At 38.2% G+C, this 18,156-nt stretch overlaps 1 protein-coding gene across 4 annotated transcripts in view; it reads right to left on the reverse strand.

Moving 5' to 3' along the window:
* DCAF1 (DDB1 and CUL4 associated factor 1) overlaps positions 1–18,156 on the reverse strand; it is an 85,878-nt gene that overhangs the window by 63,617 nt on the left and 4,105 nt on the right. For all 4 annotated transcript variants that reach the window (XM_024746485.1, XM_024746486.1, XM_024746484.1 and 1 more), the window contains exons 2-5: positions 15,545–15,662; positions 8,767–8,843; positions 6,350–6,423; positions 4,154–4,267 (exon numbers count right to left, since the gene is read on the reverse strand). In XM_024746485.1, coding sequence (XP_024602253.1) covers positions 4,154–4,267; positions 6,350–6,423; positions 8,767–8,843; positions 15,545–15,654 — 375 coding nt within the window. In that variant the 5' untranslated portion in view covers positions 15,655–15,662. The remainder of the gene's footprint in view (positions 1–4,153; positions 4,268–6,349; positions 6,424–8,766; positions 8,844–15,544; positions 15,663–18,156) is intronic.

Consider the following 18,156-nt stretch of genomic DNA (forward strand, 5'->3'; position numbering starts at 1 on the left):
AGCCCGCACACCGCAACAAAGAGTAGCCCCCACTCGTTGCAACTAGAGAAAGCCCACACGCAGCAACAAAGACCCAACACAGCCAAAAATAAATAAATAAAAAGATACAGGTACCCCTATGTTCATAGCAGCACTATTCACAATAGCCAAAACATGGAAACAACCTAAAGGTCCGTCGACAGATGAATGGATAAAAAAGATGTGGTACATATATATAATGAAATACAATCCAGCCATAAAACAGAATGAAATAATGGCATTTGCAGCAACATGGATACAACCTGAGATTATCATACTAAGTAAAATCAGACAGAGAAAGACAAATACCACGTGATATCACTTATATGTGGAATCTAAAATATGGCACAAATGAGCCTATCTACAAAACAGAAACAGACTCACAGACATAGAGAACAAACTTGTGGTTACCAAGGAGGATGGAGGGAGGCAGAGGGATGGACTGGGAGTGTGGGGTTAGTAGATGCAAACTATTACATTTAGAACAGACGAACAACAAGGTCCTACTGTATAACACAGGGAACTATATCCAGTCTCCTGGGATAAACCATAATGGAAAAGAATATTAAAAAAAAAAGAATGTATATATATATACAAATGAGCCACCTTGCTGTACAGCAGGAATTAACACAGCATTGTAAATCAACTATACTTAAAAAAGAGCAGCAAGCATAAACAAAATAAAACAAAATAAAATTTAAAGCTATTTCAACATCTGTGAAAGTACAATCCAGCAACTTTTTTAAACAGCAGCTAGAATACAGTCAATTTAGTAACTTACAACCAGCTCTTAAAAAGAAATGAAATAGAAACTATAAGGATGCACTGCACAAAGAGTAAACAATGTTCAAGAAAACTCTGATACATATAATGTATGGGTTGCAATGTAAAACAAAATGTACCCAGCTTTTGGAAAAAAGTAAAATGTGTAACTATCGGTTCAGAAAGTTTGAGAAACACTGCTCTAAAGCAGTGAATCTTTTTTTTAAATAAATTTATTTATTTTATTTATTTTTGGCTACACTGGGTCTGCGTTGTTGCACGGGGGTTTTTTCTAGTTGCGGCGAGTGGGGGCTACTCTTCGTTGCAGTGTGCAGGCCTCTCACTGCAGTGGCATCTCTTGTGGCAGAGCACAGGCTCTAGAGCCCAGGCTCAGTAGCTATGGCACACGGGCTTTAGCTGCTCCATGGCATGTGGGATCTTCCCAGACCAGGGCTCTAACTAAACCCATGTCCCCTGCACTGGCAGGCGGATTCTTAACCACTGTGCCACCAGGGAAGCCCTAAAGCAATGAGTCTTAACTGTAGCTTTGTGAAACACCAGTTGCCAATCTGTCTAAAAATAATGATTTTGTTTTCTTTTTCTTTTTTTTTTTTACCTGCAGTGGAAGTGTGGAGTCTTAACCACTGGACCGCCAGGGAAGTCCCCAAAAATTATGATTTCTGACTCATTAATTTACACACTATAATTAAATGTTTTTAAAGAAGTAAAACATTGATTCACACCAAAAAATGTGCATAGGATATTTCTGAAAGGTAAAGAACATCATATAATCCAGTGGTAAGGTCTCACAAGGTTAAAGAGGTTTATAATCTACACTCTAGGACATTGGATTCAAGGCAATGTTATTTCCAACCTAATTATGATTATCTTTGAATAATTCACTTCTCTCGACCTAATAAAAACCAGTTATTAAGAAACAAAACTGTTCTAGGACTTCCCTGGTGGTGCGGTGGTTAAGAATCTGCCTGTCAACGCAGGGAACATGGGTTCAAGCCCTGGTCAAGGAAGATCCCACACGTCGAGGAGCAACTAAGCCCATGAACCACAACTACTGAGCCTACGCTCTAGAGCCCATGAGCCACAACTACTGAAGCCCGCTCGCCTAGAGCCCGTGTTCCACAACAAGAGAAGCCACCACAATGAGAAGCCCACTCACCGCAACAAAGAGTAGCCCCCGCTCGCCTCAACTAGAGAAAGCCCGCGCGCAGCAACAAAGACCCAATGCGGCCAAATATAAATAAATTAATTAAATAAATTTATTGAAAATAAATAAAATAAAAATATAAAACTGTTCTTGCAGAAAGCTTTATTATTCAAAATACCCTTTCATGTTTCCAACATCCAGAGGGTATTCACTTCATTCTAAACATACAACAATAAAACTATAAAGAATCAGAGATGATTTTCCTACAATGACAACCAAGAAACTTTTACAAAGCACAGTAAAATCATCTGTAATCTTCTATAAATCTTGCATATAACAAATACACTGCTGTAAGTGCTTCATTTTCACCATGCTTTTCAAAAGAACTCACATTAAAAAAAAAAAAGAATTCACATTAAAACATTTCTGACAGGAGATAGATTTTTTTGGTCTCCCACAGTGGGAGCTAATTAGAGATTTTTAAATCTAGTCTACATAATACTGCAAACTATAGCATTAATAACAATGTTAATCTCTAAAATACATTATGTGGTACAATTCTGTAATAAAATTTTCTTAAAAGTTAAGAAAATCTGTTTCCAGATCTTTCACTTGGCTTATGCATTTAACTATACTGAGACTTCCAGATTTTTTCAGAAGATTAAATTTTTAGTGTCTTTAAAAGCAAAGAAAGCTATATAGCATACACAATTCACACTGCAAATTCTTAACGCTAAGAGACAAAATATCAACATTACTTCTAAAAACACAGCAACTAATTTTTGACAACTGAAATATACACACAGTCACTAACAAATTACCATTCTCTGGTCTTCAAAGCACTTATCCTTACTTGAAATTATCAGTTTGTCTCTGTTCTTCCAAATATATATATAAATGTAAGCTCCTATCTTGCTGACAAAATATTCCCAGCACATAGCATAAAACACAGCCCAGCACAGCCTTCAAACATTAACTAAGTGAATATTAAATACTGTCAAGAATAGGACAGCCTTCCTCAGAACAGAATGTCCTCATCACTGGGGAAGACTACTCATCATTAAGAATAAGAGTCTTAATTACTAGAGAAATGCAAATCAAAATTACAATGAGGTAACCTCACAACAGTCAGAATCACCAACATTAAAAAATCTACAAAGAATAAATGCTGAAGAGGGTGTGCAGAAAAGGGAACCCTCCTACACTGTTGGTGGGAATGTAAATTGGTACAGCCACTATGGAGAACAGTATGGAGGTTCCTTAAAAAAAAAACTAAAAACAGAACTACCATGTGACCCAGCAATCCCAAAATGGGCATACACACAGAAAAAACCATAATTCAAAAAGATACATGCACCCCGATGTTCCCTGCAGCACTATTTACAATTGCCAGGACATGGAAGCAAGCTAAATGTCCACTGACAGAAGAATGGATAAAGAAGATGTGATACATATATGCAATGGAATATTACTCAGCCATAAAAAGGAACGAAATAATGTCATTTGCAGTGACGTGGATGGACCTAGAGACTGTCATACAGAGTGAAGTCATAAAGAGAAAGACAAATATCGTATAGTATCGCTTATATGTGGAATCTACAAAAATGGTATACAGATGAACTTATTAGCAAAGCAGAAATAGAGTCACAGATGTAGAAAACAAACTTATCGTTACCAAGGGGAAAGGGAGGGTGGGATGAATTGGGAGACTGGTAATGACATATATATGCTACTATATACAAAACAGATAACTAATGAGAACCTACTGTATAGCACAGGGAACTATACTCAGTGCTCTTGTGGTGACCTAAATGGGAAGGAAATCTAAAAAAGAGTGGATATATATATATGTATAACTGACTCACTCTGCTGTACAGCAGAAACTAACACAACATTGTAAAGCACCTACATTCCAATTAAAAAAAAAAGGAATAAGAGTTTGAATAAGATCATAAATCGTTAAATCCACAAATCCATATCTAAAAACATGATCTTAAGATTTTAAAAAAGACTATAGCACCCAAGCAGCAAGTACTCACTAAAATAGTTATTTAAAACTTTTTCTTATTGTTTGTCTTAATTTCTTAAGATTCTATAATATAGATTACTACTATAATAAGAAAAAACTATAACAATTATTTTAACAAAGAAAAACAGATCAGCATTCAACTAAAAAATAAAATGTTGACTTTTCTTTTTAGTAAGTACCTTTTCTTGAAAGACGACAGCAGTTTCTAGCCCTGGCATGATGTCCAGTAGGAGTCTGCAAGCAGCAGTGTTTAAAGGGGGCTCTCGGCTTGTCATCACATATGCATTCACCAGCTGTAAAGAAAAGGAGTACATCTCATCTGAAATTCAACCCAATCAAATTAATAATGACTAATAAATCCTTAATACATTCCCATAGCTTGCCTAAAGGGTATTAAAGAAGACTATACCTAACACTACTAATTAAACCTGTAATTATTAGAAATAGTTATGATCCTGCTGAGCCATGATAATACCATATAATTTCTTCTGCCACTTTAAAGTCAAATCCCCCTAAAACAACTCAGCAACCATAGAAATTCAAGCTCAAGGGGTATCACAAAGAAAACACCCCCATCCTCATATACACTTTTTCAGAAGGATAAAACAGGGCAAGATAAGCCTCCCCTCACCCCTCCCTGATTCTTGACAATAGTTAATGAAAAATTTTGAGTTTTATATTTTATATATATAAATGTATCAATAAAACTTTCCTTTTGGCACTCATCAAATAAATACTGGATCTCTAAGTGGCACTGTGTTCTATTGCTGGGTATACAACAGTGAATAAGACACAGTCCCACCATCAAAGGGTTCATTATCCAAAAGAGGTGACAGTTGGAAAAACAAATATCATAAGTACAGGATGCTACAGAAACCTGTAGGAAGCCTACAACTCTGCAAGGGAATCAGAGAAGGCTTTAGAGAGGAAGGGATTCCAAGTGAGAACATGAAGGACAAGCAGGAAGAGCTAAGGAGGAGTGGGAAAGAGAGGAGGGCCAAAGGTCAGGAACAGAAAATGAGAGAACAGAGGCCATGAGATTGGGTTTATAAACCAAAATAAAAAATTTAAAATTTGTCTTGAGAGCAATGGGAAAGCACTAATGGATTTTAAGCAAGAGAATGACATGATCATTTTTTGCATTTGATAAAGATTTTCGGGATATAAGTAAAGAATGGGTTGGGACAAGATAAGAAGAGAAACCAATTAAGAGGCTATTGCAGTATCGAGAGATGGTGGTAGCTAACCTAAGGTCTGACAACAAGGGCAGAAAGAAGTGGAGGGATTTGTGAAGGTTAAGGGGGAGGGCACAATAAGACCTGTAAGCTCACTGAATAAGAAAGCTTAGAGGAATAAAGGATAACTTCCAGCTGGCTAGGAAAGGACACCATTACTGAGCTAGAGCATAAGAGAAACAGATTGTGGGGCAAACAATGAGACATGCAGAATTCAAGGTGCCTGTGGGAAATATCCATGTGGGAATGTCTAGAAGGCAGCTGGAAGTGATCTGAAGCAGAGAAGAGACACCAGTGATAAATAAAATTGGGAATTAATATAATACAGATAAAAATAATAGCTAATAATTACTGAGCCCTCATGTGCCAGGTTCTGAACTAAGCATTTTTCATGTTTAATTTCATTCAAGGATTACAAGAACATTTTAAGGTAAGAACTATCATCCTTATTTCATAGATTAGGGAAATAAAGCTTTGAGAAAATAAAGCTTGGAGAGGCTTAAGTTGCCTAAAGATCAAAATGTCAATGAAGAGTGGAGCTGCACTTAAACCCAAAACATGGACCCCAAAGCCCATGCTCTCAAGCATCATGCTATTCCACCTCCAAAATCAAACCTAACAGCCACAATTTATTGAATAATTACTATGTTCAGGAGCTGTGAGTAATACATACTTTTTTTTTTTTTTTACCCTCATTTACTCCTCAACAGACCAGAGTTAAATAAGGCACTTTCTCTCCCTCCACATGCCCAATGCACACACCCATAGTGTCAGTGCAGAGTCATATGGTACATATCACTCTTACTTTTCTATTCAAGAACCCAAGAGAACTCCTATATTCCCAAACTCAAAATCATCTCACCCCAGAATGAGCACAGATGCCTTGGGAACCCTCACCAATATTCAACTGAACAAAGTACACACCAAAGAGAAAACACCTTGGCCACAACCAGGACTTTGGTAATAAAGAAGTCCATGATTAGTCTATTTCATTGAACCAATACCAAATTTATAAAGCTACCCACTCTATTCCCAACTTTGTCAAGGCCTCAGGAAAAAACAGACTATTTACAAAAAAAACAATAAAGGTACAGTATCTGCTGATGATAATCTCTAGAGAAAAGTAAGAAGCAAACCTACTGCATTCATGAAATCATCATTCTTGAAGAGTATTCTCAGCAAGTGGCCCAGCATACACTCTGGATCAGCTCGACCTACCAAAAGAAGAGGGGAGGAACAAACAAAGGAATGAGTAAGTCATCCCAGTCAAGCTACTCAAACCTCTGGAAAGGCACCTGGGTTGTTTTAAGTACTATTAAAAGGCCAGCAAAAATTAACAGAAACAAAGAAAAGATTCTTTTGATGAATCAGATTTCATAAGGAACATTCTTTAAAATTAAAAATGACAATAAAAAATTTGAGACACTGCTCTCTAACATTCCCGTCTCCCAGCATATTGCCTACACATCAATGCTGAATTAAATAAATGAGCACTAGACCCAGACCAGCATCACTAAGAGTATACAAGGGTCTACAAAAGAATCATAAAGGAGCCTAAAAGAATGAAAACCCATGACTTCCCAAAGAAAGGAAGGAAGCACAGCTTCTTTTGATGAGTGGCCTGGAGAAGATAGGCTCCAAGTCCAATCTCTCAACTATAATGCCAACAGCAGTACAAATGTGTCCTCAAACCTGTAATGAACACTCCAGGTTTGGGGCACAGGGGGAATCCCGCCAAGTAATCACCAATTCTAAAGATAAAATAAACTTGGTCATCTTAACTTCTGAGCTCCTGGGGAAAGAAAGGAGGCCAGGAACCTAGGATTTACTCAACACACAGCCTAAATATAAAAGAATTACTTAATGGTTGGGAAAATTACTGGTTCGCTTTTAAAAGAGATATCATCAATTTAATTTTCCTCTCAGAGTGGCAAATTTAGTCAAAGGATACAGTTTAGGATGAAGAAAAGATATAAGCTGCTGATATAAAGTTTTTACCAAGCTGTAATTAATATCCCAAAGTAATTCACAAAAACAGAAGTTAGAGAATGGTACCATAAAAACAAACGTGGACCTCAGATTACTTAACTTTCTCTCTTTATAAAAGATGAAACTGTGACCCTTATTTTTATTAATAGAAATTATGCCTAATGACAAATATGACTTATCATAAGAGTTAGGAAGGAAAAAAATTGTCTTTAAATTTCTACTGAAAAAAAGGCATTCTTCTCTCCCTTCTTCCTCGTTACCATTTCATCCTTCCCAAGGCAATGTCACTAAGCATGATCATCTCTTGAATTCTTTTCACAATCCCATGAATTAACTTAGTTTCTTTTCACTTTCCTACTATTTCATGCTCTGATTGCCTTACTGAAGATATTAGCTCAATAGCCATTCTCAAAGTCACAAGTGGGGATGTCTAGGACAAGAGCAGCAGGTAACATCACATAAACAACTGGACACTCAATTTGAAATGCTTAGCTTACTTACATTTGGGAATAAAAGTCTAAGAAACAGAAATAAACCCCGGAACATTTGGGTGGATATACAATGTTCTTATTTTTGTAAGTCCCATTCATTCTCACTATCTCTCCACATACAAAATCTCAGACTCTTCTCTTCAAAAACAACTCCTGGTTTTATAAAGAGAAAATTTATATGCAGTGTTGGGCCCACACGACATAAGCTTTGCCTACTGGTAAGCTACCTTAGAGAGAACATAAAATAGCAGTCTCAAGTCCCATACAGTTCTGTATTATAGCAAATTCCATGCCAAAGCAGGCTGGTTTGTCATGGCTCTAATTAAATTGGCCCAAAAGAAAACCACATTAACATGAGATGGCATATTTTAGCTGTTGGAACACTAAAGTAGACATCAAGAAATCCATTCATTCATTATTCAAGGTTCCAAGCATCAATTTCATAAGTAAAAGCAAGGCACTGAATGCATTCTCAACCACATCTCCCCATTAATAAAAGGATAATTATTGTTGTTAGAAAAATGAAGGCACAGAGGATAACATCTTTTGGTTTAAAAGTCAGAAAGAGAGAACATTTTTCTCTTTTTAAATCTTTGTAATCATATCAACTGAGTCAATAAGGTATATCTATATAATTTAGTTCCTTTAAGTTAGCTTCTAGTAATAGTAATCTTCCATTTAATAGGTAAATATTAAAAGTATTTCCATTTTTCCAGGAATTTATTTTTCCTCTCTGCCCCCACCTTGAGCAATATTTTAACAAATAAATTCTATTTCAATTGAAAAATATTCCTTATATTAAGCAGTTTTCTTTTTTTTTTTTTTTTTTCAGTACACGGGCCTCTCACTGTTGTGGCCTCTCCCGTTGCGGAACACAGGCTACGGACGCGCAGGCTCAGCGGCCATGGCTCACAGGCCCAGTCGCTCCACGGCATGTGGGATCTTCCCGGACCGGGGCACGAACCCATGTCCCCTGCATCGGCAGGTGGACTCTCAACCACTGTGCCACCAGGGAAGCCCTAAGCAGTTTTCTTTTGTAAGAAAATTAGAGCCAGGCTTAAGAGAACATAGTCTCACCAGGATGTCGATCATCAAATGGGTCTGGATCCCCCTTACGATATTCTTCAGTTTCTTTTTCAATCAATTCAGACATCCTAGCACAAAGAGAAGACAGGGTCAATTCTAGACAAGCATACAAAAAAAAATGTATCACTACCTACAATAGTCAAACAATCAAGGTACAAAATAAAAGCAAAAAATTAGAAAAAGGGTATTTTCCTAACAAACATAAAGACCTCAACAACTATCTCATAAAACAGCTTCCACTCCCAAATTCATTCTTCTCTCCAACTCTCCTGTCTCAAATAATAGCACTATCCCCTCAGAAGCCAAAAACAAGGAGTCAACATTAAAACTGTCCTTTTCTCCCCATTCCCCACAGCAATAATTCCTATAAGCTCTACCTACAAAATATCTCCTGACTTCAATCATTTCCTTAAATTTTGACCACTCCTACCCTTGTCCAGACCACCTTTATCAACTTCTGGACTACCTGCAATAGACTTTTCCCTGGTCTCCTTGTTTCTTGCTTCCATGCTTGACCTGACACAATACACCTCCAACTTTCAATGACTTACCCTCAACTTAAATTAAACCCAAGCACTGCAAGGTTTACAGTAACCTGGCTTTTGTCTGCATCTATGACCACTTCTTGTACTCCTCCACCCCTCCTTTATTAAGCTACAGTCACATGGCCTTCCCTGCTCTTCAGAGTCCAAACTCGTAACTGCTTCAGGACCTTTCTAGGTGCTGTTACCTCAGCCTGTAACATTCTTCCACCCACCCAGGTTCCCACCCCTGCCCTAAGCAACCACTCACCTACTTTTTCTCACTAAAGATTAGTTTTGCCTGTTCTACAATTTCATATAAATGAAATCACATATACTCTTTTTTTTTTAATTTAATTTTATTTATTTATTTACTTTTGGCTGCGTTGGGTCTTCGTTGCTGCGTGCGGGCTTTCTCTAGTTGCAGCGAGCAGGGGCTACTCTTCGTTGTGGTGCGTGGGCTTCTCTTGCTGCGGAGCACGGGCTCTAGGCATGCAGGCTTCAGTAGTTGTGGCTCGTGGGCTCTAGAGCGCAGGCTCAGTAGTTGTGGCGCACGGGCTTAGTTGCTCCACGGCATGTGGGATCTTCCCGGAACAGGGATGGAACCCGTGTCCCCTGCATTGGCAAGCGGATTCTTAACCACTGCACGACCAGGGAAGCTCCACATATACTCTTTTTATGTTTGACTTCTTTCACTCAGCACGTTGAGTCATCCATGTTGTTGCAAGTTATCAACTGTTCTTTTTTATTCACACTTTTTTTTTTGAAATAAGAAAAATCACTTTCTGAGTACCCTAAGGACTGACATTTTAACCTATTATAATGACAAGCAAATAAAAGGCTTTCATGCTCTCCAGTATCTAGGATGCTCTATCCTAACTCAAATTTTCCTGCATGCTTTATTTCCACAAAACCATACTTTCTAGTCTTAAGGGTTAAGCTCCCTGCAAAAATTCTTGCCCACTCTGGTATATTTTTCCCCATCAAGCCTCAAAAGTATTTCTACCTTTTCTACCTTTCCCCCTAAACTCTGAAAACTCTCTTTGCCACAAAGGATGATCACATAAAATGTATTTTAAATTACATATTATAAGATCTACTAGTATCTTCAGTGGAAACTAAGCAATATAGCACAGCAGAAGTTAAAAACATGGATTCTGGAGCCAGATGGCCAGTGTTCAAATCATATCTCTTCCCCTGTTTGTGACTTCGGTCAAGTTATTTAACCTCTCTGCGCCTAATCTGTAAAATGAGGATAACAGTCCCTATCTTACAGAGTTTCCCTGAAGTAAAAGTTAATATATGTAGTCTGCTTAAAACAGAACTTAAGTCAGAGCTATTTAGGTGGTGTTCCTATGGAAACTGGGAATCAATAACAAATAGAAAACGAATTAATCTAAGGTAGATATTGATGCAATGGGGCAGGAGGGAGCCTTCTGGAGGTAGTACTCAAGTTCTATAATTTGATCTAGGTGATGATTTTGTAAGTAAACAATCCATCCCTCAGTATCCACAGAGAATTGGTTCCAGGACCTCCCAGGGATACTAAAATCCTCTAATGCTCAAGTCCTTTGTATAAAATGGCATAGTACAGTTGGCCCTCCACATCCACAGAATCAAGCAACCGTGGGTGGACTATAAATTATATCTCAATAATATTAAAAAAAAACACAAAACCTGGGTTAAGCTCATACAGCTTGGCGCAATGCCAGTCCCTTTTTCACAGAATTAAGTCGAAGTCTTGATTATAATAAATAAAACAACATAAAAAATAAAAAGTCAATCAAGTTATAGAGTTGTACATTTTTCTTAGGAAAATAGCCAAAAGATCATTTTTAAAAATAGTCAGTAAAGGAGCAGGTAGGCCTGAAATTCATTTGCTTTTCATGCAGTACACCCAAACTGAAGCCAGTTTGCAGGGTGAGAGGGATGACAGATGTGAAGATACTTTAGGAAATAGCCAGTGAACTAACAGATCCACAATTTGAAGGATGGTTAAGAGTTTTGCCCCTATCTAAAATAAACTATACTTTGAATTCATCCTACTGTCTTTTAAAGTCCCAGTCTAACCTTAAAGATCTTTTTAAGATCTTGCTCCATATAACTTTATCTTCCATTCCTACCTTATATTCACCCTCCACTCTGGCAGGGCCCATTTCCTCACTGCCACAAAAACATGCCCCAGTTCATTCTCCCCTAGATACATTTTTCAGTCACATTTGAAATTTTCCTAGAAAACCTTGTCTCTGCTTTCAATCAAGGTATATTCTACCAACTTTTAAGTCCCTGTTCCAAGGAACCTTTACCACATCCTACACTGGAAAGCCCACTGGAATTGGAGTTAAAACCCAGTATTTTAACCTTAGCTTTCTACTGCCTGGCTATAGTCTTTTGGGTTTTTTTGTTTTGTTTTTTTGTTTGTTTTGGCCACGCTGGGTCTTTGTTGCTGCGCACAGGCTTTCTCTAGCTGCGGCAAGCAGGGGGGTACTCTTTGTTGTGGTGCGCGGGCTTCTCGTTGCAGTGGCTTCTCTCTTGTTGTGGAGCACGGGCTCTAGGTGCACGGGCTTCAGTAGTTGCAGCACACGGGCCCTAGAGCGCAGGCTCAGTAGTTGTGGTGCATGGGTTTAGTTGCTCCGCAGCATGTGGGATCTTCCCAGACCTGGGATCAAACCCGTGGTCCCTGCATTGCAGGCGGATTCTTAACTACTGCACCACCAGGGAAGTCCTATAGTCTTTTGCAAGCAGCTCAGAGGATGGCGGCTATCTTTTAACAATGTAGCTCTCACACTTTTAGTGACAAATGAAGAAGCTGAGGTTCAGAGAAGTGTCTCCTACAGTTCTGACACACAAAAGGTCCTCAAACATTTGTTGAATGAATAGAAGAAATGGACTCATTCAAATTCTTTCCATTCTCCTAACCCCTAGAATATTTACAAACCACACTGCCAATCTAGCACTTCATTATATGCTATTTTGTACTACTATGCATTTTTTGGAGCCATTAGTTGCCTCCCAGATGGTTATCTCCTTGAAGATAGGGTCCCTCCATTTAGGCTTTGCACTGCTGAATACCACAGCATAATGACAAAGTTCAGTGTCAAATATGACAATTAATATGAAATAATCCTGAAAATAAAGTTTTTTGGTTTTGGGGTTTTTTCTGGCCTCACCACGCAGCTTGCAGGATCTTAGTTCCCTGCCCAGGGATTGAACACAGGCCCCGGCAGTGGAAGCACCGAGTCCTAACCACTGGACCACCAGGGAATTCCCGAAAATAAAGTATTAAAAAATACTTTATATTTTATATCTTTTGAGCAATTAAATGAATCTACCACTAACACTATCATCCCCATTCACGACTCTCTCCTCCTTTCAAAGGTACATCAATCAATAATCCACACACGTTAAATGCACAATACTTAAGATTCTTTAATTCACTGTGGCTGCACTTCAAGTAGGTTGCGATTAATAGTTCTTAATGTCCAATGCCTCTACAAATGAAAATCCACTTTCCACCAGTCAGCAATAATCCTTTCCCTAAAAAAAAACTGTACTTTCACATGTTCCCCATCTATCAAGAGCAATTATGAACAAAGCATTTATCCCTGTTTAAACTGTCATAAGATCACAGTTCTCTTTATCCCTAGAGAATAGATCATTGCATAAACAAAGTTTTTTTTCTCTGCTATGATATTACAGATTAGATGTTAAAGAGCCCCATGTTCCAGAGGCTTCCTGCTCAGAAAAACCATGGGCATCCCAACCCAGCCTTTTTTTTTTTTTCACTTTCTCTTCTTCCTTAACACATTCATTCAATAAAATTATGTCCCACACAGTTTACTATGTACCAAGCATTGGGCAAGTCAGTGTCTGAGGCAACACAAGGAGACACCAATAAAAATGAGTAGTACCTGACTTCAAAAAAGACTTACAATTTAGTGAGGAGACACATGTAAAAAGATAATTATAATACAAGTGGTAATTAAAATGGGGGAAAGATTTTTTTTAATTGAAGTATAGCTGATTTACAATGTTGTGTTAATTACTGCTGTACAGCAAAGTGATTAAGTTATACATATATATACATACATTCTTTTTTCAAATATTCCTTTCCATTATGGCTTATCATAGGATATTAAATATAATTCTCTGTGCTATACAGTAGGACCTGGTTGTTTATCCATTCTATATATAAAAGCTTACATCTGCTAATCCCAACCTCCCACTCCATCCCTCCCCCAACCCCCTTGGCAACCTCTATGTCCATGATTCCATTTCTGTTTCATAGATAGGTTCATTTGTGTCATATTTCAGATTTCACATATAAGTGATATCATATGGTATTTACAGACATGATTTTTTTTTTTTTTTTCGGTACGTGAGCCTCTCACTGTTGTGGCCTCTCCCGTTGCGGAGCACAGGCTCCAGACGCACAGCCTCAGCGACCATGGCTCACGGGCCCAGCCGCTCCGCAGCATGTGGGATCCTCCCAGACCGGGGCACGAACCCATGTCCCCTGCATCGGCAGGCGGACTCTCAACCACTGCGCCACCAGGGACGCCCTAAGACATGATTCTTGAACTGCTTCCTGAAAGGACTAGAGCTTGCCAGGCAGATATACCAAGGAAAGGCATTTCAGGCCAAAGAAACAGCAAGTGTAAAGGCACACAGACACTGGAAAATATGGTTCTATTCCTCTCTGAAGAACAACACTATGAGGCAGAAAAAGGAAGTACAGACTAAATCATAAATGGCCTCATAGGCCACTCTAAATTACATTTCATTCTGAAGGAAAAGGGTGCCAGGGAAGAATTATGAGCTGAGGTATGACAATCAGATTTGTGTATGAAAAAGATAAATCTTTCAGCAAAGGGGATGATATATTAGAAGAGGGTAAACTGTAGACAGAGGGATAATGCACACTGCCTAATGAGCCAGTCAAGACATGATCAATACCTAATAAAATAAGTGCGAATGGGGAAGAAGAGGAAGCAGAAACCCTCAAGGCTTGGTGACTAAGTTGTGCTAGTAAAGGAATACACTAGGGAGAATGGTTTTCAGTTTTTAGTTTATAACTATTTACACCAAGGCAGGGAGTACAAAAGCACAAACTGTGAATGAAGAGGGAGGTAGGATGAAGATGATAAGCTCTATTTTGAACACAGTATGTTTCAGGTGTCTGTGGAATAACCAGGTAAACATGTGTACACCAATCAGCTGAGAAATGGGTCTGAAATTTTTAAAAAGAGGAGTCTGAAGTGAAAATAGAAATTTGAAAGTTAACATGAGAATAATTTTTTAAATCATGGACAGAGATGAAACTATCTAGGTAGAATACTTAGGTTGAAGAGAGAAGAGAACCACAAACAAAACCTTGGCGCTAAAACATTGGCAGGAGAAGAACCTTGGAAAGAGAATGACAACAAAAGGGCCTGAGAGGAAAGGGAAGAAATTTTAACAAGGTTCAAGAAGTAGAGAGATAAAAGACTAGTTCTGACAGGGAAAAAAATGGATTGAGAATTCATGAAGTGAGCCTTCCTTCCTTCCTTTCTTTCCTTCCTTCCTTCCTTCCATCTTTCTGTCTCTCTCTCTTTCCCTCCCTCTCTCCCTTCCTTCCTTCCTTCCTCTCTCTCACTTTGCTTCATCTGGGTAGCCAGAAATTATTTTGCTCTGAGAAGTGAGAATAAACTAGAGAAAGTGAAAAGAGAAGAAAGAGAATTACTGAAGGCCCATTCTATTCTCCTGAGAAACTATTTAATGGCCTACATTATGCCAATGCTTATGCAGGGTCTGAATGAGTGTTGTAAGGTCAGACCCAATGACCCCATTGATTTTCTGGCAGAGTATCTTTTCCAAGAACAATCCTGAAACGCAGTGAAACTTTAAAGATCTCGTGTCATACACTTTTACAGAGCTGGAGATGAGTTTAACATTGTAATTTGGAAAATTGCTTTAAAAATGCTTTTCTGGTTTTGGGGGAATTTTTTTCTTCCTGCAAACAAATATTTTATTAAGTAGAACCATTAAAAAAACTTCTATGGAAAAAAACCAAAAAGAATTCACAAAGTGAAAATGTTCTATAACATTCTCCAATTTTTCCTTTTTTTTTTTTTGTTTTTGGCCACGCTGTGTGGCTTGCAGGATCTTAGTTCCCCAACCAGGGATTGAACCTGGGCCCACGGCAGTGGACTGCCAGGGAATTCCCAATTTTTCCTTTTTTTAAAAAAAAGAAACTTAATTGTTCATACCTCGTAAGGATAGGTACCATGTCCTGCCCACTGCCATGTTCCTTTTCCCACTGCTCCAGCAGGGTAGTGAGCTCAGCTTTGGAGTCCACATGTACCGCTACTGTAGTCATGACTTGGCCTAAGGAAGCAAAAAAAAAAAAGAAAAACACACACACACAAATGAACACAGGCAAATAAACTTGACATACTTCCTATGAAAAGAAAAGTGAGGAGGGAGGAAAAAAGGGATGCACAAGCAAGGGAAATAACTAAAAGCATGGGAAATTTAACCCTTGGACCCTGTAGATAATTTTATTTGTGGTACAGTGGGAAACCCAGGATTGGGAGCCTGGATACTCATCAAGTCATGACAAGTCTTTTCTTCTCTCTCAACCTCAGTTTGCTAGACTGTCAAATGAGACAGGGTACTGGATCAAAATCATGATTCTTAACCTTTCTAGGATCAGGAATTCCTGAGAATCAGACAAAACCTATGGTTCCTTTCTCCCCTCAGAAACACACATACAGGTATCCCTGCTTTTCAGAGAAGTTCGCTTTATGCCATTTCATTTTTATGAAAGAACTACGTTAGTATCTGGTTTCGTTAACCCAAAAAAATCTGAAGAGGACTTCTGCTTTTACGAAAAAAGGCGAAAAGCAAAAACAGCGTTGTGTTTGCTTTGCAGCGCCATTATAAATGCAGTATGCACCCCAAGCAGTGAGAGTGGCCCCGCCAAGCTCCTTCCATGGGAACTACACTCAACAGCAAGCTGCTACAGCTTTGAATTGTGCCTGTGAGCATCTGTGCTTTATCTCAATTTCTGTACATCCGTGAGCAAGATGTGCCCTAAGGTAATTGCCTCTTCAAGTCATTTCAGCTTACGAAAGGTTTCACAGGAACACTCTACAACCTGTACCTATACACCACATGTATAATAATCCCAAGTCTAGATGTCTGAGGTCCAAAACTTTGAGGCTTTTTTTTTTTTTTTAAATACAGAATACAGCAAAAACTACTCCCAGAAATATTTTGCTCTTGTAAGTCTTCAGGGAAAGTTCTATGACAGATAAGCAACACATTCCTGTTAATTCTTAACAACAGATCAAGAACTGAAGTGGATATCATTACCAACATGAAAGCTGAGAAAGAATATTATAAACCCATTCGTCCTTCAGCCTTCCTAATCTGTCTCACAGCTAGCTGATCTTCTGGAAGGATAAGAGGCTGGAGAAAGGCATAAAAAGTTGCTGGGTTGAGTGATCAGCCCAGGGGTACAAAAGGACAGGGACGTGAGACAGGCTCTGAAGGAGCCGCATGTGACATCCACACGGAGAAGAGAGGTTTATAAGGAACTCCAAAAGGAATAAATGAGACCCAAACGTTTAGATGGTTTACAGATCAACTTCTTTGCCAAAGCAGTCTTAGGATCAAAATGTCAAATCCTGCCATGCAAAATGTGTATTTTCACAGAAATAGCAACTGTTCTGTAAAAAGTTTCAGTCCACAAAGGCATTACTAGCTCATCTAGGATTATTGTTCACTCTTCTACCATAAGACCAAAAGAAATATATTTACCACCAACTCTCGAAATTTTAAACATTTATGTTTTAATCAAGTTGACGCAATTCTAATAGTAGAGTGATTCATGTCACCTGAGCTACCCCTTACTCCAAAGGATATTTCCAAAAGAGAAAAGAAAAAAAAGTTAAAATGCTTTTCTACAAAGAATCCACATTTTCAGTCTTTCTAGCCAAAGATATACTACAGATGTGACCAACTAATATGGATTTCTGACCTTAACTTGAAAGACCTAGGCTGTATTTCTGATTGCAATCTACTAACTATATATGCATTTTTTAAAATAAATTTAATAGGAATAATTATAGATTTGTAAAAAAAAAAAAAAAAGTTGCAAAGATAGTAGAGAGAATTCCCATATACCCCTAACTCAGTTCAGGTTTCCCTAATGTTACCTTATTTTATAGTGATACGGTGTCAAAATTAAGAAACCAAAAACTGGTACATTATCTTAACTAAACTCCAGACTTGATTCAGATTTCACCAGCTTTTCCATTCATGTCCTTTTTCTGTTCCAATATCTCATCCAGGCTACTACATGACATTTGGTTTTCATGTCTCCCTAGTGTCCTCTGGTCTCTGACAGTTTTTGAGTCTTTCCTCGTTTTTATGACCTTGCCAATCTGGAGGAGTATTAGCCAGGGGGTAGAGAGGGGCAATAATTTAACCAATTTTTTTCAACAGTAAAATTTTATGCTAAGGTAAGAGACCTAGAGACTGGGCAAAGTAGTAATATGTGGTAACAACAAAATTAATCTCTTAAGACACATTCTAAAAGTGCAGGAGAGAGATGGCTTTACTGGTGCATTCTACCAAACATTTAAAGAAGAATTAAGATCAATCCTCAAATTCTTCCAAAAATTGAAGAGGAGGGACACTTCCTAATTTATTACATAAAGCCAGCATTGCCCTGACACCAAAGACAGATAAAAACATCACAAGAAAACTATAGACCAACATCTTTTATGAAAATAGATGCAAAAATCCTTAACAAAATACTAGAAAGATGAATGCAGCAGCATATTAAGAGGATTAGATATCATGACCAAGTGGG

This window comes from Neophocaena asiaeorientalis, unplaced genomic scaffold (assembly GCF_003031525.2).
Source record: "Neophocaena asiaeorientalis asiaeorientalis breed wild unplaced genomic scaffold, Neophocaena_asiaeorientalis_V1.1 scaffold251, whole genome shotgun sequence".
In the NCBI taxonomy this organism is placed as follows: domain Eukaryota; kingdom Metazoa; phylum Chordata; class Mammalia; order Artiodactyla; family Phocoenidae; genus Neophocaena; species Neophocaena asiaeorientalis.